The 24,814-nt window shown below is 43.0% G+C and overlaps 1 protein-coding gene across 2 annotated transcripts in view; it reads right to left on the reverse strand.

The window, feature by feature from the left end:
* The window catches only part of ITGA2 (integrin subunit alpha 2), a 95,667-nt gene that overhangs the window by 18,749 nt on the left and 52,104 nt on the right, over nt 1–24,814 (reverse strand). The window contains exons 8-23 of one of the 2 annotated variants that reach the window (XM_084801676.1): nt 23,348–23,498; nt 22,922–23,087; nt 20,748–20,824; nt 18,198–18,339; nt 16,466–16,611; nt 15,453–15,596; nt 13,363–13,566; nt 12,559–12,695; nt 9,648–9,787; nt 6,906–7,057; nt 5,465–5,575; nt 4,836–4,918; nt 4,265–4,385; nt 2,710–2,802; nt 1,962–2,038; nt 1,792–1,875 (exon numbers count right to left, since the gene is read on the reverse strand). In XM_084801676.1, coding sequence (XP_084657802.1) covers nt 1,792–1,875; nt 1,962–2,038; nt 2,710–2,802; nt 4,265–4,385; nt 4,836–4,918; nt 5,465–5,575; nt 6,906–7,057; nt 9,648–9,787; nt 12,559–12,695; nt 13,363–13,566; nt 15,453–15,596; nt 16,466–16,611; nt 18,198–18,339; nt 20,748–20,824; nt 22,922–23,087; nt 23,348–23,498 — 2,028 coding nt within the window. Of the gene's footprint in view, nt 1–1,791; nt 1,876–1,961; nt 2,039–2,709; nt 2,803–4,264; nt 4,407–4,835; nt 4,919–5,464; nt 5,576–6,905; nt 7,058–9,647; nt 9,788–12,558; nt 12,696–13,362; nt 13,567–15,452; nt 15,597–16,465; nt 16,612–18,197; nt 18,340–20,747; nt 20,825–22,921; nt 23,088–23,347; nt 23,499–24,814 lie in introns of both variants that reach the window. The other variant, XM_084801675.1, reaches the window with a different exon arrangement.

Genomic DNA, 24,814 nt, shown 5'->3' on the forward strand with positions numbered 1-24,814 from the left:
AAGCTTTTTCGAGTATTGTGTTTGATGGTTACACAAACAAGATGTGAAACAGAACCAAATATCTAATTAATACTGGAGGGTCTGCGTGAGTTATCAGTTATCCAGAGATAGAATGACAAGTATATGCTGATATGAAAACCACATAACTGTAGGAAAGAGTGTTTTAGCATTCCCTTGGAGCAAGGAAACTGTGTGAGCGTGTGTGTGTGTGTGTGTGTGTGTGTGTGTGTGTGTCTGTGTGTGTGTGTGTGTGTGTGTGTGTGTGTGTGTGTCTATAACCTTGTGGATAAATGAATGTGAACTGGTTGTACAGAAGATATCTTAAAATAGTCTTGTTAGTCATCTGTTGGGGCTGTCACCAAGGTAGTAGAAAATGCTAACCTCACTTTTCATTTCATGTCTTACTGTAATGTTTGTATTCCCCAAATACATACAGCTAATGCTTTTGTTTTTTTAAGCCTGTGGGAAACTATCTGGGTGTAGGTTCAGATGTCACTACTTTAAAAACTCTCCATAATGAAGCTTTGATTAAATGGCTTAACACTTTAAATGCATACTGTAGACTTGAATACTAGAATGCATTAGAATAAAATTACAATCACAAAAATACATAGATAAGATGTCAGGAAAAGTAAAGTCGCATTTTAATCCTCAATGTATTCCATGTTAACATATTTAAAAACACATAGACTTTCATCAAATGTGTTTAAGAGAACACCGGGTTGTATATATTGGAAGGAAAAGGATTAGGTAATGTGGCTCTACACATCACAGTAGCTTTGTCATCAATGACTTAGTTTAGCCAGGCAGTATTTTTGGAAACTGCAGTTACTGATACACTTCTCAGAGCTGGACAACGTGGGCTATGCTTTGTTTCTACTTGTGCCTTTCTGACTCACTTGATGCAGACATGCTGTTTTTATGTTCGTTCATGTGTCTCAAGCTTCAAACAGGATGGCATGCGTCCCTTTGCATTTTTGTTTTATGATTTATTGCATGAGCTGCATGACCTATGGTGTTGTAGGGGTCTCTGGCTCAGTTCTGAGAGTGAGCTTAGGGGGCATCTGCCTACAGCACCTGTAGGATTTGTATGCTACTCGCTGCCCAAGAAACCTGCTCTTTGGAAGAATTCAAGCTAATTGGTGTTTACTAGTAACATTTTAACCACTGTCCTCTGGTTGACCTGTGTTTGGAAGGCAAGAAAAAGGAGTAAAGCCTTTTTTCATGGATGGCTTCCTTTGGAAAATCCCTCATTTCCTCCTGGTCGGAAGAAAATTATCACCGGTCATTTCTGGGGTTTTCCGTTAAGGAGTTAGACTTAGTCTAGTTTCCGTGTCAGTGTATTCTGCCCATGCCTCCATTTTGTATCTGTGCCCCTTCTATGTCCAAGACACAGTGCTAGGGACTTCCATTCCAAGCACAGGTATATTGCTTGGCATCCACGATTCATACTATAAGGGAGCCATGAGAAGTGCTGGCAGCTCTCAAGGCCCCCAAGGGTAAGTTTCAATGACTTAGGATAGATTTTATTTTATTTTATTTGATAGATCACAAGCCCCTTACCAGCTTCAGGGGAGCTAACCTATGACATGTGACAAAAACACTTTTTCCCTCTGCCATTCTGGGTCAAAGTGTTGCTCGGCATCAACTTGTCTAGTTGACTAGTGGGAAATAAATCCATATGCTAAGACTGAGCAGATAGAACACTGTAGTCATGAGCTAAGTGGTGTATGTACTAGGGTGCTGTCAGTGGTAAAAAAGCTACCCAGCCACGTAGCAGGCTTCACCTACCTGGTTAGGTGCAGCTCAGCATCGTACAGGAGAGGGACCTTGAGACTGACTGAATTGTCTGCTTTGTTTGTTTCTTGGCTCTCACTATTGAAACAAATATTACGCATTACTTAAAGAGGACTCTCATAAAACGCTACCGGCCACCAGCTTATGATTTCAATGCATTTTACCTGAAGGCTTGGAAGTTGATGGATGCCTGATTCTGGAGGTTTTGAAGATTAAAGTCGAAGCTAATGGTAAATGTCACCTACACACAACATTAAAAATCCATCAATACGTGATGCACTGTACCAGGAAAAAAAAATGTTCCCCAGCAAGGTGACCCGTTCTCATGTAATTCTGAATTGTACGTCTCTAAATTTTGTTTGCAGACTATATCTGTCCACCTCGCTTTGGCTGGCTTGACTGAGAGCCAGAGTTTAACTTCTGCTGGACGCATAATGCCATCCAGCTAGAGTTGTCAGAATTGTCAAGCTTTGAGCTGATGTGAAATTACTTACGGCACTTTGACCATTATCAGTCAACCTACTCACACACGTACCAGATTGTATGTGCACTTGGAAAAGTGAACTTGGAGGGAATCCCACCTCTGCCAACAATTTAAAGCAAGTAACCTCAGTGAAGTAACCCCACCCAGTGAGCTAGTCCTACCCAGTGAGGTAACCCCGCCCAGTGAGGTAGCCCCGCCCAGTGTGTAACCCCACCCAGTGAGGCAACTCCGCCCAGTGTGTAACCCCACCCAGTGAGGCAACTCCGCCCAGTGAGGTAGTCCCGCCCAGTGAGGCGACCCCGCCCAGTGAGGTAACCCAGCCCACTATGTGGCTGGTTGTTTGAGATGTCTGTTAAAAAAACGATGTCCAGGGAGAACAGTGCTTTCACCACGTATGAAGGGTTTGGGCAGGAGGATGCACACTGTACCTGCTGCTCACTCTTTAAGGCAGGGTATCCCACGTCGCAGGTAACAGATTTCTGCGATGAACCAAGCTGGCATGTCACTTCAGTTCCATCGACCTGAACAGGCCAAACCAAAGAAACAGCAATTAGGGGTGTGTGTGTGTGTGTGTGTGTGTGTGTGTGTGTCTGTGTCTGTGTGTGTCTGTGTGTGTGTGTACCCACACTGAAAGGTGTACAGGGACATCTTAACAGTGATATTGCTTTTGATTTAAATATTTTATTGCTCTCAAAGACTTGAGTAGTTTGTAGTAGTATCCAAATGGTTAGCACACTGTTCTTACTGCCAACCCTAAAGACACACTCCAGAAGCCAAAGGATTGGAAATGTGCACTAAGATGGAAATCAACTTTCATATTTCAAAAGCACAAATCTCTTTAACGTAATATTCAGAAGCCTCATCTTAATAATACATTCTCCTTAATATTTTTGAAATGCATATTTTCAAAAGAAGAAAGATACATGTTGGTGTTTGCAATATTTATATCTATCTATCAATCAATCATCTATCACCTATCTATCTATCTATCTATCTATCTATCTATCATCTATCATCTGTCATCTATCTATCTGAGACAGGGTTTCCCTATGTAGCCCTGGCTATCCTGGAACTCACTCTGAAAACCAGGCTGGCCTAGAACTCAGAGATCTGCCTGCCTCTGTCTCCCAAGTGCTAGCATTAAAGGTGAGTGCCACCACTGCACAGCAGCATTTGTATTTAAAATATCTAACAGATTTTGCCAGTTCTTCTCAGTTCATTTTGTCTTTAATGTGGGAGGTGTTTTGTGGCTTGAGCCATTTAAACATGAGGTCAGTATAAGTTTGGAATTCTAAATCTATAAAGTTCATATTAATTTGAAATAGGAAGAAAATTTTTATGTGTTTTAATGAAGCAGTCTACTTGGAAAATAGCTTTTCCTGATTTTCTTTTTCTTTCTTTTTTTTTCCCTTTCTCTTCATACCTTGAGAGGAGAGGAATTAGGGCTCTCGGTTAAAGTGTTTAGTGATCTCTGGTTTAGTGATCAGATCCACTTGATAGAAAGGCTTTGCAGGAATGTATCATCCTGGCTGTGGCAGCAATAGCATCTGCAGATCTGGGGCCCAGAATGCCACTGAGCAAGTGCACCACATCTGTCTAGCACCAGGACAGGCGGCCTCCTCACACAGATGCCTGGAAAAGTTATGAGCTGCCTCAGCCAAGGCCTGGAGTAAAGGAAAAAGTGACCCTTGCTGCAAGCACAGCCGCCCTAGATTTGGAGCCAGGCTGTGTTCTCAGGAGGCTTAACTAACTGGAAGCCTCGGGGTAGGACTGAGCATGCCTGGGGTCAACTCCGGTTTTTCAGACAACTTGGAGGACACGGACGCCTGAGTACCAGAGAAAGCAATTGTCAAGGGTGGGTGGTGGGTCGGCGGGGGCTGAGGATGAGGGGATGTGTGAGAGGGGTTGGGGTGTGTGTGTGTGTGTGTGTGTGTGTGTGTGTGTGTGTGTGTGTGTGTGTTGGGGGGGCATGTCCTTACATACCGGCATGGAGAAAGAAGCAAAAAACAGGTTCTCAGAAAACTCAGCCTGGATAGCAGTGTTGTATGCACTTTCCCCTTTGTTTTTCAGCATAACTGAGAATGTTAACCTTTTGTTTTGGTTGCTGACAATAAAAGGTTGGTTTCTGTTAAAAAAAAAAAAAAAAAAGACAAGAAAAGAGAGAAAGATAAACTCACTGATGTTAAAGCTACCCCACTATTCAAAGACTTCATTGATTCAAGAAATTCTTTGCCTTTGCTCGAAGATGACTTAATAACAAAAGACTTTCTTCACAGTAAAATGATGCTGGCAAGGAAGCAGCTGCTGTTGGATCTTATCCCTTGTAGCTTCTACTGGCACTGCAGGGGGAAAACGCCCCGCCTCCAGCAGCTTTGTCGTCCTCGCTGCTTGGCTTAGGTGAATGGCAGAAGTTGAAATTCAGTTTTAAAACGTCTTAAACTATATTCTGGATACCTCCTCTTTAGAAAAGAAAGTTAAATTGCTGTTTCCAATGGAGAGCTGCCATGTGCCCTCTGTCTCTACAGTTTACACAGAAATGTAAAGTTGAACATACCGAGTTTCCGGCAGCTGTTGGACATCAAGGGTCAGGTCAGAGATGCAAATTCCATCGCTGCCACACTCCTTGTGGAAAGGGACCTACAACAGAGGACAAAGCACCATCATCATCCTGGGCGCTCTTAGGTGAAAACAAAGGGTGAGACTTTACATACAGTATTATCCCCTCTACATAAAGGCCGAAGCTATGGGAAGCCAAGCCAAGTGTCCAAAGCTTGTCCATGCTTAATATAATCATAAAAAAATACTGAAAAATACAAAACTCAAGGTAACAGTTTGTTTATGGGGAGCTAAATTAAACATAAATTAGACATAATGAAGAGAGACAACTTCTGAAGCACTTGATTTTTTTTTTTAAAGTGGGTAGTGAGCACAAGCAATTTGGCAGGTTTTCTTTTTGTTGTTTATGTCTTCAGACGCATTTGTTGGACACCTGTGGTGGCTTGGTACCACTCTTGGGGCCAGAAACTGAGTGGTGACAAAGACTTCTCTGCTTTGTGGGATTAATCTGCCAGTGTGCTGTGAGCGTCATTGCACTGAGGTGCTGCTTCCTTAACACCTTTAATGCCACAGCAATGGCACAAGCTCTTAGCCAGGCCCCATTTGGGAAGGGCAAGCCACACTCACGCTGAAGACTCTGACAGTGTCGGAGTAGGCTTCGAGGGCAGGGCTAGTGCCAGGGTTCTCCAAGCTGATGTCCACACGCAGATCCAGAGGGTTGACAACGTCAGAGGGCTTCTAAATATGGGAGGAGGCGCAGGGTGGGGTGATTGCTATTACTTAGCCATAGTAACTTGAAAACAAAGCCCACACATGTGCTTGTGATCACTAGGGCCATCAGTCACAGAGACTCTTGTCCCAGTTCTGCTGTTAGCCCCAAAGTTCAGAAACGTAAGGTGACTCAACTACAGTAGAGATCTGAAGCAGCAATTCCTACTGGGACGGTGAATAATCTCATTGTTTACATGCACATAATTATAAATATTTAGACGATATGTCCAATTCTCATACTCAACAGAGTCCCATGTCATTGCCCAGCTCTTGGGTGGCCTGGCTCCTCAGTCCTAGTATCGTGCCCCCCTCCATCCCATGGAAATCGGTAATTCCGTGGGTAATCGGATCCCTGACTACAGTCAGGAGAGATGGAAGCCAAGTTTCTTCCCTGTCTTCTCCTGCTTTCCCTCCCTTCCTGTCTCCTCTCCAATTTCTCAATCCTTTGCCTGCATCCACTCCCCACCCCGTGTGTGTGTGTGTGTGTGTGTGTGTGTGTGTGTGTGTGTGTGTAATATTTGTCCATGCACATGCATGTGTGTGCACATGTGTGTGGAGGCCAGAGGAGAAAATCAGGTTTTCTGCTTCATCATATTATATGTATCATATTATATATTAATATGTATATTAATATATATATATATTTTTCCCCCTTGAGGCAGAGTCTCTAGATGATCCTGGAGTTAGGCTGGCAGCCAGCAATGCCCAGACACCACCTTGTTCCCTATGTTCACAGCGCTGGGTTACAGGCACACACACAGCCACACTTGGTTCACTCCTATAGATGCTGGAGATTTGAACTCAGGCCCTAATGCTTACACAGCAGGTGCTCTCGCCTGCTCAGCCATCCCTCTAGCCCCTAGTCTTTGTCTTCTTTAACAACCTTTTAGCCTCTTGGTAAAATGTAGTGTCACTAACACATATAGAATCAGAATGGGACTGTAAGTGTTAGCATAGAAGAAATGAGCTTCTTTTTCACAGCTAGACAAGAAATGCAGTCATTAAAAAGACAAACATTTTCTAAGCCAGGTGTGGTGGTGCACACCTTTAATCCCAGTACTCAGGAGGCAGAGGCAGGTGGATCTCTGTGCATTCAAGACCAGCCTGGTCTACAAAGTGAGTCCAAGACAGCTAAGGCTAACAGAGAGAAACCCTGTCTTGAAAAACCAAAAAGAAGGAAAAAAAAACATAGGAAAGAAAGAAAGACAAACATTTTCTAACATGACTTTGATCTTAGACTTCGTCCTGCCCTCTTTAGTCTTTTAAAAGAAAGGGGGTGGAGACCGCGAGGCCTCACCTGTATGTTGATGTGGTGCTCAGAACACTTCTGCACTTTGTTTACAACCATAGTCTTCTGCAGGAACCGTTCACCGTTTTCTCTAAATGTCCCCCTGGAGGTTACTCTAGACGAATATCCATCTGCATCAAGTGTCATGTTAAACAGGATGGCTGTGATAAAAATCGCAGAGAAATATGTCAGGTGAGCTCTGACGGAAGAAAGCAGCCTGGCTCCACTGTGTCTTACTGGACAAAGCACCTGATATCAAAGAGACACAGAAACTATCTTTACATTGGTGGTTTATGTGCAGAGGAGAAGGGTGTGGTGTTTGTAGTTTCATGGTATTTGGTCTAAGTAACTGTGAATACAAAGAAAAAAGAAGGAGGAGGGAAGGAGAAGGAGGGGGTGAGAGAGAGACAGACAGACAGACAGACAGACAGACAGACAGACAGACAGAGGAACATGGCTTGTAGCTGTGAAAAACAACAGCTATTGGGCTTGCCCCCAGAAATCTACTAGATAAACTTGGACAAACGGATCCATTCCTGCATGTTAGCCCCTCTATAATGGTGGGCACATACTTGGGGAGCACACAGGGAAGAGTTGTCGTATGGAATACTTCCAGGTGAACACACCCTCATATGCTACCAACTCTACCATAAGCCTGGACCACTGGACACTCGGATGCTATTTTTGAGATAACAAAACTAGATTACATGAGACCGCATACTTGGCATGAGCTCACCCAGCTGGGACAAGGTCGGAAATAAAATCTGAGTCATTTTGAAATGAGAGGTTATGTTCTTTCTACCCCCGACTCTATTACAAGGACTAACTGTTATTATAACGATTGCGTGTGATCATCTAAGATAGCACGTCCTGTGCCTGACATACGCTGGATGTGTACGTGGGGAAGGACAGGCAACATTGCAGCACCAGCATTTGAGTCAGACATCAGTAGGCTGAGCAGTAATCCCACAGTTTGTGTCCCCCTTGACTTGGAGCACTTTACCTGCCTTCTTTGAACCTATGTTCTTTTTAGCAGGCAGAAGTTATTACTATCAACTCGGGAGTGGATGAAAAACTACCATGTGATTAAAAATGATGACAGCAACTAAAGTCTAACTAATCAGACTGGCTGCCTTTACAAAAGTCCACTGGCCACACAGAACGTCAGAGTACTCCCTGCTGTTTGCAGCAGCTGCCTTATTGGCAATTACTTTGTCAGATTTATTCAGTATTACAAAGTTGAGTATACTTCTGAGGACAATATATTGGAATCTTTAATGTATCTATTAAAGAAACTAGAATTTCCGTGCCTCAGCGACTTAATGAGACCAATAAACATGTCGAAAGCATGAAAAAATTGAATAGCCAGACTAAAAATAAATGATAGAAACACACAAAGAGACGATGAATAGCAGGGCCTCGGTAGCCGTGAGCTGGATGAAGTTAGTGCACATCTCATGGGTTTTTTTTTTTCAAGTAGCTTGGTGAAATAGAAAGTTTCATAGATTGTACACTTTTAAAGATGGGGTCTATTTCTTTTTTTAAATATATTTTATTAATTTATTCATATTACATCTCAGTTGTTATCCCATCCCTTGTATCCTCCCATTCCTCCCTCCCTCCCATTTTTCCCCTTACTCCCTTCCCCTATGACCATGACTGAGGGGGACTTCTTCCCCTGGGATCTATTGCTTAAGTGCTGTCATTGTCAAGCAAAGAAGTGAAAAATTATGACCAGCCAGCTCATCAGCATAGACCTGAGCACGGTGGGAGAGAGTCAAAGGGAAATATTCCAGATGGCAAGAAAGGCCCCAAATCCTCACCATCCAATCAGTGTGAAGAGGATTCTCTGCAAGTACAGGGTTTCCCGTGTGTGCCAACAGACTATATGGACATTCAAAATGTGAAAGATGCGCAAGGCATATTCATGCTTTAGGGCCAAGATAGCTGTGCAGCCAGCCACGTCTGCTAGAGAACACATTTTCCATTTTAATCTTTTAAGCAGACTAAAAATGTTTATATGGCGGTGGGGTGGAGGTGTGCACCAAGCCAGGCCTTTGAGGCATGACATTCAAAGGTGGGTCTATATTTGAACACCTGAAGGTAGGAAAACCTGGAAACTGTGTCAGCTGTGAACCTCACTGTAGTTTTGTCTCCATGCCTCTGCCTTTCTTGGTATGAATCATGACAAACACTGAACTGACTGTTTTCAGCCTTTAAGTTAATTTGCTTGCAATTAAGTAACGCTAGGTCCTAGGCACCTGTGCTCTCTCCCATCTGATGGAACACACTCAGGCTTGTACTATAGAAATGGTAAAACAATGGGTACAAACTGTGTATTCCTTTCTATTTTTCTTCTTCCTTTAGAACAGGAATAATCCTTGGTGCTTTCGCTGAGCACACCCATGTAGGCAATGGCATGGACAGTAGGCGACACACTCACTTAAGAACTCTCCACAGCTCTTACTCTCTGTGTGCTGAGGATCTACAGAAGGTCCCTGTGGGTAAGAGAGGCTCAAAGGCAGAGCCCATGATCATAGCCCAGTGAGTATAATGTTCTCTAGCAAACGCCACCACCTAGACCTGAGCAAGGATGCTCTAAACACACCTCTCACGCCCAATGGGCTACTCCTAGGTACTGAATGTGTCTCCAGTAAAGGTCCTCACTTCTTCCGGTCTGCAGACCAAACCCCCTAGCTAAAGCTATGGAGGCAAACCCAACGCTGCCCAGGCTATTTCAGCTCTACCTACCCACTTGATTGTTTTGTCCCGTGGGTCTAAACTTTGCTCTGAAGCAGAGTTTGAGGATTATCTTAGCATCCTTGTTGAGCAAAGTGATTTTTTCCGGAGTGAATGAAGCTTCTATGGCCACATCAGCAATACTTTGTGACCTGAAAAAACATAAGTGGAAACATATGCACGTTATTGTTCAGCATACATACGAACTTTACATTGATGACCCAGGGACGGTGTTGTTGAATTTTCCTCTCCATTGTCTTAGATCTTGAGAGCAGTATTTCCTATTTGAAAGCAAAAGATGGCAGCAGGGGTCAATAGATTTTGGTTGGTAACTGTGTAGCCCACAGAATGATCCTGTCTGTCTGTCTGTCTATCTGTCCATCCATTTAATCTGTCTATCATCTGTCTGTCTATCATCTATCTATCTATCTATCTATCTATCTATCTATCTATCTCTATCCCCACTTTAATAGCACTTTAACTGACATAGACTAGAAGCCTGAAACCTCTTTGCAAATGAAATGTTAAGTCGTGTCCCCAATGTTAAGTCATGTCTTCCCAACTGGGTTCAGTCTTACTTTCACTTCTTGAAATGGAGGGAGGGAGAGAGAGAGAGAGAGAGAGAGAGAGAGAGAGAGAGAGAGAGAGAGAGAGAGAGAGAGAGAGAGAGAGAGGAGACCCCTCCATGATTGGCATCAATTGCCCATGATGGTGGCAACTAGCATGATGGCAGAATATGGCTGAGGAGTCCATCATAGGGTACCAGCATTTTCTATTCTGGTGCGGCCCTTTGTATACCTGAGCCACAGTCTTATTTGTTCCCTCAAACACTGTTGTAAATAGAACAGATACTAGTTCCATTTTATTAATGAAAATACCTGAGACCCAGATACTTGGAGGCTTACCACTTCCCTGGGAGCTTGTCAGTGAGGAACTGGAACCTGCACTATCAGTTCTTCCTTTAGTAGGATTTGAACTTCTCCACAGCGACTCCTGTGTAACCACCCTCTATTTATAAGGCAGCAAGCTATGATTGATAACTGGTTCCACCATTTTGAAAAGTAACACAAATATGTTCAGAAACCATTTCTTTTTTTCCTCAGGCATCACTAGGAAGACTACCTCAACAGTTACTATGGATCTGTGGTTTCTCTTAATAGGCAACCATGACACGCCTAATAAGAAATGTAATGCACTTCCAGGTTTATAACCTAATATGCTATGTGAATTTTAGGACAACTATTTGAGAGATTGAGCATCCGTTCTAATGTAGGTGACACTGACTTGCATGTTTTGTAAATTTATTACACATTATTCTCAGATTTATCCAGAAAGGACAGTTCAGCACTTTGTAGGAATGCGCACGGAATATTAGCTTAGCTTGAGTGTTCAGCTCAGCACATTTACTTGATCCCATATGTGCTGAGTTTTCTAAAGAATCAAATCCTCCTTTTTAAAACAGAAGCTTGGTCACATCACTGACTAAAGATGTCATAGTGTTGTAAGAGCAGACGCACAGCATGGGAAACCTGTGGCGAGGCTCACTCAGTGCAGCTTACTGCCAGGTCTCTGTTTTCATACTTTATTTTAGATGAAGCCATCTAACTATGAAAACACTCCAAGCTTGCCTTTCTTGAATTGTTTTAACTAACTTTACTCAGTAAATGTATTTGCTAGTTTCCCACATGATTCAGATGTGTACAGAGTAGCATCAAACTTAGAAGTCACGAGACGTCGGTGGACTCTGTTTCTGTTCCTGCTATGTCTGGACAGTTAAGATGTATATTTTCAACAGAGAACACTGAATGCATCAGTATTCCTGAGGGAACAATCAAGTTCTTTTCAACTCCAGGATCTCACTAGATCATACACCTGTGAGTGTGTGTGTGTGCGTGTGCGTGTGCGTGTGCGTGTGTGTGTGTGTGTGTGTGTGTGTGTGTGTGTGTAGCTGCACATTTATGTGTTCCCCTGCATCCTGATGCCAGTGGTCAACCTTGCGTGGTATTCTTCAGATTCCCTGTTGATTGAGACATGGTCCTTCCTCTACTGGAACTTGATACCTAGTACAGGCTGGCTGGCTAGGAAGCTACAGGCGTTCTCTCTGCCTCACCACCACTGGGGTTCTTTGCCCATGCCACCATGCCTGGCTTTTTGTTTGCTTGTTTGTTTATTTAAGTGGCCTCACTATACAGCTATGGCTGACCTGAAGCACTCTGTGTAAATCAGCCTGGCCTCTATCTCAGAGACCCACCTCTGTTGGCTTCCCAAGTGCTGGGATTGAAAGCAGGAGCTACCTCACTTGCCTATGTCTGGCTTTGAACATGGGCTCTGGGGATTGAACCCAGGTCCTCACGCTTGCACACCAGACTCATTACCCAACTGATCTATCTTTCCAGGCCCTTTACATTCCTCGTTTTTAAATGCTTGAACCACATTGCCTTTGAATTCTTTCTAGTTCCCTCCTCTTTTACATCTGTGCAGGGGAGTGAAGAGGTCAGAGAAGCCAGAATAATGGGGTTTTTTTTGTTCATGACTTAACGATTTTAAAATATGTGTTTTATGCACATAAGAAGTTTCACTTTATGTCCTATGAGTGTGTGTTCTTGTAAGGTTTCCTGACTGGAAGATGAAATGAAGATATAAGAAGATAACAGTCAGAAATGTGTGAGGTGTCATTCCAAGCTCTTTGTCTTTTCTTCACACTGAATCTTTTCACATAAGGAGAAAAAAAAGAACCCATGACTCTAATGACAAGGAAATCCCCCTCCCATATACATGTCAGGAAAACCGTGAATAGTTCTTCCTTTGTGCAAATGATGATAAATACATTTCCTAAGGTCTTATATAATACATTGGCATGACACGTATTACACAATAAAGCCATTTTAAGTTGCTAGTCTGAGTCCTGTACTTACTGACTCACCAGAGTTGAACCACTTGCCCCAAAGCACCAATGGACACATCAGTGATGGAATCCCCATTTAAGTCTCCATGGCCATCCAGGGACCGGCCAAAGAACTGGAGATGGCTCCTGAAGGCCCCATCGGAGCCAAGGATTTTCTGAAAGAGCAGATTTAAAATAAAGTTGTAGTCCACCCAGCAGAGTCGCAGAATGACAGTCTTTATCTTGCCCTGTATTCTCTATGTGGTCTTTTTTTCAGGTTGTCTGGTTCAGGAATTGTGTACTGTTTTCTGCCAGCACATCTATCTATGTGGGTATTTTTTTTTTTATTACATGCCTCTGTATCACAAACCATGACAAAGTGCTGAGAAATCTGTGGGCAGAGACTGAGCTGGGACAAGTTCAGATCTTGATTCTTATAGTCAGCTTTCCTCAGGACTGACGTAAAGTTGCCTATTAGTGAGAAATCTTTCACCATCCTTCAACCATCCTTAACCATCCTCCAGTCATCCGATACCCTCTTAGTTGAGTTTTATGTTCTTATGTTTGACCCTTGGCATTTGTATAGATGATAATCTGTAACACTGCAACTTTTCTCTTTTCATACTCTCTCTCTATTGGAATATAAAGTCAACAAAAAGCAGAGCTTTGCCTGTTCCGTACAGAATGTTTTGTGCAGCATTCCCAGAGCTAGAGGAGTGTTTGACATGTAGTCAAGCTTCGCTCAATGCTTTCTGATGGAAAGAACATGGCATGGATAGGGATGATGCTGTCTAGCTCTGGCATTCATGTGCACAGCACACCATCACACTGTTCATGGGTTACCTGGGAATACTTGGTGCGAATGGTACTCTGGTGGCCGTTGTAGATGTACACAGCTCCAGAGTTCTCGTTCTCCACAGGTGAGCCAACGATGACGTCATTAAAGCCATCCATGTTGACGTCGGAAAGGCTCGCAATTGCTGAGCCAAAGCGAGCATTTCCAGTGCCTTTGGGTCCTTCAAGAAACTGGTGCTGATCCAGGATGCCCTTGCAAATGGGAAAGGAGTCTCAATGTGATGTGTGCCATTGATATACAAACCATCTATGTCCAGACAGGATTTCAAAGTGGAAAAAGTAGATAGGGTTTTAATCTTAGAATCATTGACTCTCTCTGTGTGTTGAGAGGTATAAGTTAGAATTTCATAAAGCAAAGTCACACGATATCTGCTCCTAAGGCAAGAGTAAATGAGTCCATAATTCTCTTTGCTGTACCTGAAAAACCTACATGAAATGGCCAACCTCTCTCTCTCTCTCTCTCTCTCTCTCTCTCTCTCTCTCTCTCTCTCTCTCTCTCCACTTTCCTCACTATTAGGATCGTCACCTCTTTCCAAACCTGTAAATTAAAAACTTTTTGGTGGGAATCTAATATCATGACTGAAGTGAAGATAGATAACAAAATACAATGTAACACGATAATCTAGAACTTCCTTAAAAATTGCTGAGGAGTGATGACGTAAACAATAACTGGGTAAGAGGCAGAAAACGAAGTCGCTAGCATTCTCATAACAAGCAACACTAAATGACTCTGTGCAAGAGAAAAGACGTTTTCTCATAAAACACAGTTTTCCTTCAGGTTTTGTGCTCAAGTATGGAAATATTTAACGACTCTGCAAGAAAGCAAAGTGCCTCAAGCAGGAAACGAGTCAGTGTTGATTCTTCTTTCTAGTTCATTGTAATTGCATGAAGATTACTTTTTAGTGAGTTAGAGAAAGCATTAAGAAGGTTGCTGGGCCTGGAGAGTTGGCCCAGAGGTTAAGAGCACTTTCACTCTAGCAGTGGACTTGGGTTCACTTCCCAGCGCTCACATGGTGGCTTACAAGCATTGCCACCTCCAGTTACAGGGGATCCAACACCCTCTTCTGGTCTCTTTGATCATGTGGTAAATAAACATGCATGCAGGCAAAGCAGTCATACATGCAAAAAACAAGTCAACCAGAACAAAATGTAAAAAGCCATTTTCATAATCAATAATTAATGATATTTCAGACTATTTTGCAAACAAGAAATACTAAAGAAAGAGGAGATTTTAAAAAAATCATTCAAGAAAGGGCTATTCCCTTTCTTTGCCTATGATTTTACATTGTTCACATAGAATTAAAAATATTTTAACTGCGTGTGTCAGTTTTTACATTAATATATAGTAAGCACCAAACACAAACTGTCCTAAGAACTAAATGGAACTTTCCCTGCCTTGACTTCTCTTCACCCTACACCTGTCTGCTTTTCCCTGACAACCGCTGTCTTTCATTTGCTTTTCTTCCTGTCCTCACTGAGCGCCAGATTCCTGCTGAAATGGATTTAGGGTTCTGACTGGCTACAAGTTGGAAAGGCTGTGCTGTCTCTCTTTGAGTCAGCTCAGTTTTATGGGAAGCGTCTGAAATTCCAAGAGTTGGATGGGCACCTCCGTGTGACACTAAACACTGGAATTTTCTGGCAAACCGGTGGAGAAAGCACTGTGGGTCATCTGGGGGTTGTTGCAGTTGCTGCGACAACTGTTTTCACTGCGAAGTGAAGAGGTCAGACCGCCCAGTGACTATTATCACTTCACAGAAATGTCACAAATGAACTAATATTTGTCTGTACGTGTATGCCAAAAAATCATTTGTGCTTATAATGGCTTCATTTGCATAGGGACCGATATCCAAAGACCTCTTGTGGAAAACAGAACACTCTATATATTAAGCTCCATGCCTTTTAATGTACTTTTAAAAAAATATAATGATGGTGACACCTTGAATTTGATTAAACATATGACACACTATGCGCGAAAATTGGCTATTACTCCAGAAAAAATAAGTGTCCTTCAAATCTCATATTAACTTCTTTATCAGTGCCAGAGTCACTTAAGCTGCTTGCTTAATGTGTAGTTTTACCTTTGTGATTGTGAACAGGTAGACTTTTCCCTCTTCTTTCTTGAGGTCATTCATGTATGTGGGAGCACCTACCAAGAGCACGTCTGTAATGGTGTCTTTATCCACATCAACTGCGCACAGCACGCTCCCAAAATAGGAGCCAAGCTGGAGTATCAAAGCAAAGTCATCTTAGGAGTTATATAATCACATGCATATCCTAGCACGTACGGCTCTAGGTATTTCTGATGCCAGTGAGCCAAAGGCCACATTCAGAAGAAGAACCCTTCATAGCTATGTGAGCTGTGACTTAGAGGAAGACAGAAGGGAATAGGGCCGGCCAAGGAAAGCAAATAGTCACGTTACCATGAAAACTAAACCAAAACAAAACAAAATGTAATAATAAAGGCACCTCATTAGCATGTAGGGAGGGCCTAGAGAAAAGCATCAGCCGAATAGCATCTTATGGAGGACAAAAGGAGATTTCTAGGCGAAGAGAGACATGAGTGCTGTAATACCAGAGTCATGGTCCAGCACAGGTGATGTTCCAGGTAAGAAAGATGAGAGCATTAGGTAGATAATAAAGCAAAATTGTAAGGGCTGGCACCTGAATGGCATCCCATCCAGCAATGCTCAGTGAGTGCCTGTGTGAACATCTCTTAAGGATTTAAAATTTAATAAGTGATTTCCTCCACAACACTCGTTTTTCTCTCAAAATAGAAATACTATTCTTTTAAACTACCAAAAAAATGAGGCAAAAGTGTGATTTGATAGCTAGATTGCAGCTAGTGTGTGGTCTCCTTTCTCTTAGAAAACCAATGCCAGTAGCAGGATCAGACTTAAGTCCAAAGAAACTTCTGTTGTTAGGGTTTAAAACAGACATGAGGAAATTCAGATGACAGGCTCAAACACTGAGGAGTCACTCAGTAAATACCAGTCTCCACTTTACCCACTGCGCTCTCCCCTTAACCCAGTTACCCATAAAATTAATTAAGTTATCCATAAAATCGAACTGATTGCTTAGTAATGATATTTACCTGGTCCCCTCTGTGAGACTGAATCACTGTCACTTCGCCATCCTTGTTAACACTGAACAGCACTATCTGGCCAGTATAATTTGCCCGAGGCGCACCAGCAACAAAGTGGACACCCCTTTCCGTAGAAATTGTAGCCACAGAATAACCTAGGAGAGAAGCACTTTGAGCATCACTACATTAGACATCACTAACTCTCTCAGCCAGAGAGGGCGTTCGGAGGGAGCAGAGACGCTCAGAAGTCTTGGTGTTAGCCGCCATGACTCCTCGTGCTCCTGAGATGAACTGTCCTTTGTAGCTCTAGGTAGCATAGACAGGACTTCAGCTTACAAAGCCGTCTCTTGACACCTCAGAGACAGATCAGGTGCTATGGGAAACAGTGAACAAGAAGCTGCCCCCGAAAGCCAATGAAGAACATCCTGGTCCTCACAGTGGATCGCTCAGTACCTGCCCTCTTGTGTTTGACCTTTATGTAGAGATCTGTCTCACCATTGGGCTACTTTTCAGCCAGTGTTATGTGTCTACCAGTGGTGGAGGGGTTTTGTTGCTCGGTTTTCTTTCTTTAGTTAAACAGGGCTGGAAGTAGGAGGCCCTATAGGTGCCTAGTGAGAGTAATTACTTATGACTTATTGCAGTTATTGAAATCAACTGATGTGGTTATTAACCTTCTCAATGGAGGAAAAGCTAAGTGTGGGATCTGGATTAAAATATAAAATTCTAAAAACTAAAACAAACAAACAAACAAAAACCAAAGCTATCTCTTGGTTCTGGGTTGTTCTTTTTGGCTACTTACAAGCCTTGCTATTTGTTAATTTTAATTGTCAACTTGATACAACATATCATTACTTGGGAACAGAGTCTCAGTGAGGAGTTGTCTAGATTAAGTATTCCCCCTGACATATACCTGTGAGGAATTAGGTTGATTATATTAATTTAGTAATTAAAGTGAGAAGCCTTTCCCACTGTGGGTGGCACCATTCCTTAGTCAGGGGGTCCTAAACTATATAAGTGTAGAGAGAGTGAGCCTGGAGGAAGCATGCATCCATGAAATCATTTCTCTCTGCTCCTGGCTGTGTGCATATAATGTGAACAGCTGTGTCAAGTTCCTCTGAGTCCCTGTGTGATTTCCTCACAGTGATGGACCGTGATCCAGAATTGTGAGCCCAATAAACCCTTTCTCCTTTAGGTTGCCTTTGTCAGTGTAACTTATCGCAGTGACAGGAAACAGAACAAAGACACTGGCTGACCCTCAGCAATTGTTTAATGAGTGAACAAATGAAATGAAATAGGAATTCTGTCTCATGGAAAGGACATGGGCCCTGGAGTTACGGAGGTCTACATGAGAGTTCTGGTTTTGCTGCTTGCTAAGTTGTTGAAGTTGATAAACATTACTAAGGGAACTGGCTCTCAACGGAATTTGGAAGGAGCATAGCTAGAATACAAGCACCCCATAGCAGGTACTTACCATACAAACAGAAACCCCTAAGGACTTTAAAACAATAGAAGTCCACTACTCATTGAATTGCCTTTTAGACCACATGAGCTTAACAGACACCTACAGTGATCTGTGTGTAGAACCCAGCTTTCCTCACTTATGGGCTGAGGCCTGACTGGCAGAGGTAACAGCTGTGCCTTACAAACACGTTAACTAGAGGGCAGTTTACAAGCTGAGCTGACCTGAGAGATTAAAGGAAAAGAACCCTAGTGGTCTGTGCCAACCTTTGCTGTGCCTCACCTAAAAACGAACTGTGATTTCTATCCTGCAGAACCTGGTCAAAGGCTTGTTTGGGAAATATCACGTGCTGCTCATGAGCCGTCTCCTGGACAACAGTTCCGCTCCAGTCAAAAGCTCCCACTGCACCTAGCATCAGAATACCCTGAAACAATTGAAAAAAGTGAAGATTAAGACAAGTCACCTTTAATGCAAACGAAATTGGATCAGTCAAAACATTGAAATAAAGTATCAAAAAATAAGGAAATTTCCATAGTAAACTAAGTACACACAGACACACAGACACACAGACACACACACACACACACACACACACACACACACACACACACACACGTCCTGTAGGTCATGACTCCTTGTGGGGTCTAACATCCCTTCCACAGGGGTCATCTAAGACCACCCTGCAAATCAGATATTTGCATTACGATCCATATCAATAGCATAATTACAGCTATGAAGTAGCAACATAAGCAGTTTTATGGGTGGGGAGTCACCACAACATGAGGAACTGTATTTAAAGAAAGGGCCGCAGCACTGGCAAGGTTGAGAGCCACTGAGCCGTGCTGTCTTTGAAGAACTTATTCTAATGTGTCATGTAGAACCCTTAGCAATAGTGCAGGGTTGGTGTGTAGTCATCTTTAGCTCAAAGGCACGCCTTTGCAGGTGCTGCGCCTCTCAGAGCTTATAGAGGAATCCAGTGAGAGCTTCTCCTCCCAGCTACTTCTAGGAAAGGCTCGCGATGAATACAAGATACACTGAGTCAATAGAAAGTTCTGGCCTCAGGAGGGAGGGGTGCTGCTGTTCCCTAGCCTGTCATGGGAGACCTTCTTCTGACCAGGGGCGTGTTCACCTCTCTTCTTTGTATGTTTGTATATGTGTTGTATGTTTGGATGTGCATGCGTGTGCACACAGGAGCTAAAGGAAGACATCAGGTGCACTGCTCTGTCACGCTTCTCCGCCTTAGTTCCTTGACACGGGAGTCTCTCACTGAAGCAGAGGTGGGAATCTGCAAACTCCAGTGGCCCTCCTGTCTCCATTCCCCGCAGTGCTGGGACAAAGGTACATGGGTAACCATGGGCCCCTTTGCGCACTATGGGTGCTGGGATCTGAACTCCGGCTCTTATGCCTGTGCAGCAAGCTCTCTTACCCACTGGGTTACTGTTCTAGCCCCACAGCCCCTCATTGTTTTCTTTGGTCCCTTTCAAACCTTCTGGCATAAGCCTCAGTGGGGGAGGGGAGGGCCAAGCAGTGCAGGGCTTTCAGCATTGTTCAAACTCAATCTAAGTATCAAAGGCTGCAAGTCCTTAGAAACACAGGCTTGGGCAGAATGAGAGATACCATTTAAAGTTTTTTTTTCCCTCAGGGATAAGGAAACAAGGGTATGATATGGGGTTAAAAATACAAATAAGGAAAAAACAGTCCACTCTGATGAGAAAACAAAAACAAAACAAAACATTTGAGAATTTAAGCATAATACAAGCACAGATTCTAAGCTGGGGATATGAATGGATTCCAGGGAATGGACAGTAGACTCATGGAACTGTGCGAGAATATTTCAGTAATATTGTGCTTATTTACCTTTTTCCTATGGGAAGGGTTTCTACCTTGTCAACAGCTCTAAGGGTTGTCGAATCAGTAAACACAGAGGCTTCATTCTAGACCAGTGCTTCTCAACCTGTGGGTCGCAAGCCCCTTGTTGGTAGAACGACTCTTGCCCAGGGATGGCTTATCAGATACCCTGCATATCAGACGTTTATGTTACGATTCGTAACAGTAGCAACATTACAGTTATGAAGTAGCAGCAGGAATGGTTTTATGGTGGTGGTCATAGCGTCAAGAGGAGCCGTGTTAAAAGGCCACAGTGTTAGGGAGGTTGAGAACCACTGCTCTAGATAGAATGTGAGCTGCTCTTGACCCTTTGATCTGTTTATCATAGACCCTCTGATTTCAAATCAGTTCCTAAGTATGTCTCAGAATCTGGTATTGTTTTGTCCTTTGTCCTCCCATGTTCTGGGCAAAGTCAGGGTTCAGACCTAGAGGTTGTTTCTGAGGACCCCGCAATGGACTGACTTCCAAAGTTACAAAGACTGGATTCTGGCACCCCCTCAGATTTCACAAATCCCCTGTTTTCAAAAATTCAGTGTCTTTGAAAAAAAAAAAGGCTCTTTGAAAAAAAACCAATACTATGTTAATGTACACTGTGACTGTGTCAAGAGTAGAAAGGGCTTGTTTCTCTGACAAATTTTTCAGGTAGTTAATTGATGGCCACAAATTTTTATAAGGCTGATGCCTGGAATTAGTATATTGTCATTGCCTTAGGGAACTCAAAGCCTTTGCTGTAATTGATGTTTTTATATTTTTCTTTGATATAGGGAAGGGACAATTTCATTGCTTTTTTTTTTTTTTTTTTTTTTTACAGCTTAGTGACTAGGCTCAGGAATCTGAATCATTGCTCACAAGATGGCCATTTTTCCTACTTTATGTCTAAGTGATTGTGTATGTGGGTGTTCTGGAAAGTGACAGCATTGGCTTAAACTTATCTGATGTACACACATTTTGAGGAGAGTAATCTGCGCTGAATCCTACTTGTGCCATTTCCATCTGGAAGTTGTCCCCTCCTTGAACAGTGCCTGTAAAATATCATTTTCAAAAATCACCTTATTGTCATCAATTTAAAAATCAAAATTTCAGACACAGACACACACATGCTTGTGTGTGCATTCACACACGCAGAGGACCTCAGTTCAATTCTTAGCATTCAACATCCTTTTGTGGTGTCCAAGGGCGCTGGGCACAAAAGTAGTACACAAACATACATACAGATCACACACACACACACACACACACACACACACACACACACACACACACACACGTTTTTAATGTCAATGCACAACTATAGCCTGGATAATTTCAGAAAGAACAAATCAGGAAGACAGTTTGCAAAGTCGTGTTCAAAGTTGGCTTTGATCTCCATTAAGCGTTAATTAATTTAATGTAATATTTATGCTGTGCCTAATACCAAATTAGCCCCAGCAAAGGAAAAGCATTAGTTAAGGTGAAAATTGAGATCAGGATATTCTTCCAAATTTATCATTACTAGCAAAAAAAAAACAACTTGGGTTTTACTTTTAAATACTGGGGTTCCTAGTAAACAAATGGTTCAGATGCATTAGAGCAGTGGGTGACAGCTCTGCACACAGGCTGGACAGAGGAAGCTGTGTTAGCCAGTGGAAACCAGGACCCAAGACTAGAGTGACTGCCTGGGAGTTTGCTTTAACCCTGCTAAAGTATCTGTCCCTGTCTAACACCACAGGGCGCAGTTGCGAGGCAGGTTCTTTTCAGTTTGGTCAGAATGGCTGTGTTTCAGTGATGTTCCTAAGACGCAAGGCAAATGCCTGCATAGACCCTTCAGTAGAATAGCAAACTGTGCTGCTGTGAGATGCACTCTTCCCTGGGAGATCTCATACTTTACATAGATTGCAGAGAGATAATTTTGGGGAGAAACGTGGTTATGCTGCTTGAATGTCTTCAACATCAGAAAATGTCCAAAATCATTTCAAGTTATCCTTAAATTTTCTTCTTCTTCTTCCTCCTCCTCCTCCTCTTCTCCCTCCTCCTCCTCTTCCTCCTCCTCCTCCTCCTTGTCTTCCTCCTCCTCCTTTGTTTATTGTTTTTTTGTTTTTCGGGAAAGGGGTTCTCTGTGTAGCCTTGACTGTCCTGGACTCTCTTTGTAGACCAGGCTGGCCTCGAACTCACAGAGACTTGCCTGTCTCTGCCTCCCAAGGGCTGGGATTGCAGGCATGTGCCACTATGCCTAGTTTGTAATTATTCTTACTCATGAACTTCTAGCAAATGTGCTGGTACAGATGCCTTAGTAGTTTCAAATTATTGCAGGAGGCCTTAGTTTTCAGTGGTGATTCAAATAACTCAGAAACAATACACTTCCACAATTAAATTTGTGGTGGGATAGAAATTTCTAGTGCATTGTCAGAAGATCGAGGTCAGACTACAGCGTCAGATGCCTATGCAGTACCTTTGAACCCAGTTTCTAAGGCTGTACCTCATATGTAGGTGCACAACTCGACACCAGCTTTACTGTTGAGAGTTATTGGGTTAGCTTTCTTTCTTTCTTTCTTTCTTTCTTTCTTTCTTTCTTTCTTTCGTCAACCAACTGTAAAGAGTGTTTTAGTTCTCCAGGTCTGAGAGTCTGCCTGGGTGACTGTGCTCCTTGAGGGCGTTCCAAGCCTGTAGAAACTGCAATAAGGAAAGCCTTTCCCCCAACTAAGAAAGTGCTGGAGGTCATCACTGCGTTTTCATTATTTTAAAGGCACATGTGGTAATTATAAACAGATTCAAGACTTTCTGATATTATGCAATATGAAAACTATCATTATGAGAGGTATTGCTAGATCGTTCTCTCAAAAACTGAAAAATAAATCTTATCAACCATGTGTGAGATTCTTTGCACCTCAGAAATTTCTGGAAAATTAAACAATATTGATGTGTCATAATTTAGGCAAAACACAAAAGTACTTGGATTCACATTTTTCTTCTGTTTGCTAATCACTCTCATTTTTTTTTTATTATTTCTTGCTGACATATCTGAGTTAGTTTTTCAGCTGGTCTATGAGTTAATATCCGTATAGCAAGTATATTATATGAATAGCAAATTCTACAAAAATAAAAACAGTGTTTGAAAGACAGTTCTAGAAAGGCCTTTTTACCTTCAATGCTGAAGATGTGTTCCCCGAGCGTCCCAGCCTTCTCCAGAAGTGCCGCTTCGTCGGCCACGTTGAAAAAGTATCTCTCTGTCGGAGTACTAGCAATTGCTTTAATTTCTTTGATTAGATTTTTAGTATCAAGGGCGTTTCTGTTTAAATACCCAAGAACCTGGGGGGAGAAAAAGAGAGACGTGGGGAGGGGCGGAGAGTCATTTCTCTTCTGTTTCTATTTCCCCGTCTGTTCATTTCAGCACCTTTCTGATCGCCATAAACCTTCTTGCGGACATTTCCGCAGCCATTTATCTAGTGGGCAGGACTGAACATCAGCAGGAAGCGGGGAGACGGTCGAAACTGTAGCCCTGGAAAGCGACCGCATCACAGGGACATGCGCCCCGCCAACCCAGGCAAAGCCAAACAGAGGCCACTCACTGCTATGCCGAACCTCAGGATCTCATCGTCATTGCACTGCTGGATCACAGCTTTCAGCTTCGCCCCATCGTGGGATTCGCCGTCGGTCACGACTACCATGACTTTAGTAGCACCTGGGCGCCCACCAGAAGCTGGCAGAAAAGCTACGTCTCTGTGGCAGACACAATTACTCGTTAGTAACAGACGCCAACGTGTAGACCCCTGCTCTGAAACAGAAACAGGAAATGAGCATCTTTAAGCACATCAATCGTGAGCTATGGTGTACTTCCCATGTCAGTTTCCTTCTGTGTCAATGCCAGGGCTGTAGTTAAGAGCTTTACTCCATTTGTGGCTTCTTCATACAAATATAAAATATAATTCATGTTTAGCAGTAATTTCAATAATTTCATTCCTCTCTCTCTCTCTGTGTGTGCGTGTGTCTGTGTGTCTGTTTGTCTGCATGCTCTGGGAGGTGATTAGAATTTGGGTGAGTCCTGATTCCTATTCTGTGGGAAATTATGATGGTAGGGGAAATTCCAAGGCCTTAAAAAGATGGTAAAAACCAGACCAGCCACACCTAAACCAAACTGATCATGCCCTTTTTTGGAGAGGAAAGCTTGCCAGGAGCCCAGGTTCCTTCCTTGGGGATAAGCCCCAACCACATTCTCTACTGAAGGCAGGAGCTTTCCAAGGTTATCTTGATAACATTCTTTTCTTTAGTCTGAGTTGCTCGACTGGAAATGTCTCTCTACTTAATGACAGGTGACTCATTTTTTATGGCCTGCAGTTTATGAGATGGTCAAACCCCCAAAGAGCTAGAGACAGGAAAGATGAAGCCAACCATATCTTCTCTTTTGATACAGATTTTTTAAAAAATCTCACTGGTTGATGAAAGCAGTGACTCCAGTATACAGAGAGAGAAAATGGAGGGACAGATAAAACAGGGAATGGAAATCTAGAAGTGGCCAGTGTGACGGTGGCCGGATATGTATGTGAGGGGGAAGAGGAGAGATAACACTGAGGCTTTTGTCTGACAACTGGGTGAAGAGACGGCAGCATCTTGAGCAGCGTGGGAAAGGAACGGGGCTGGTGTAGGAGTTTGCTAAGTGAGATGGTACTCTCCCAGTAAAGATGCTCAGCTCCAGTGGGATGCCTCATGACATCTGGCAGAGAGTTAAGAGATGATACAAGAGCCGTGAGCAGCCCACACAGGCATGGCGCTCACAGCAAGGGTAGCAACAGTATCCCTAACAGAGAGGACTGTGGAGGAGAGGAGAGAGGGCTTTGGTCAGTGAAGACAAACCAGGAGAAGAAACCAGGGAAGAAGCCAGAGTTGCTGACCAAACATTGATGAAGAGTTTCTGGTGCTTAGTAAAGACTGAATTCATAGCAGTGTGTGTGTGTGTGTGTGTGTGTGTGTGTGTGTGTGTGTGTGTGTGTGTGTGTGTGTCCTTATCCGCCGCCAAGAGGTGCTAAGGACAGTGAGGC

The sequence above is a fragment of the Acomys minous genome (assembly GCF_964271855.1).
Source record: "Acomys minous genome assembly, chromosome: 11".
NCBI classification, from domain to species: domain Eukaryota; kingdom Metazoa; phylum Chordata; class Mammalia; order Rodentia; family Muridae; genus Acomys; species Acomys minous.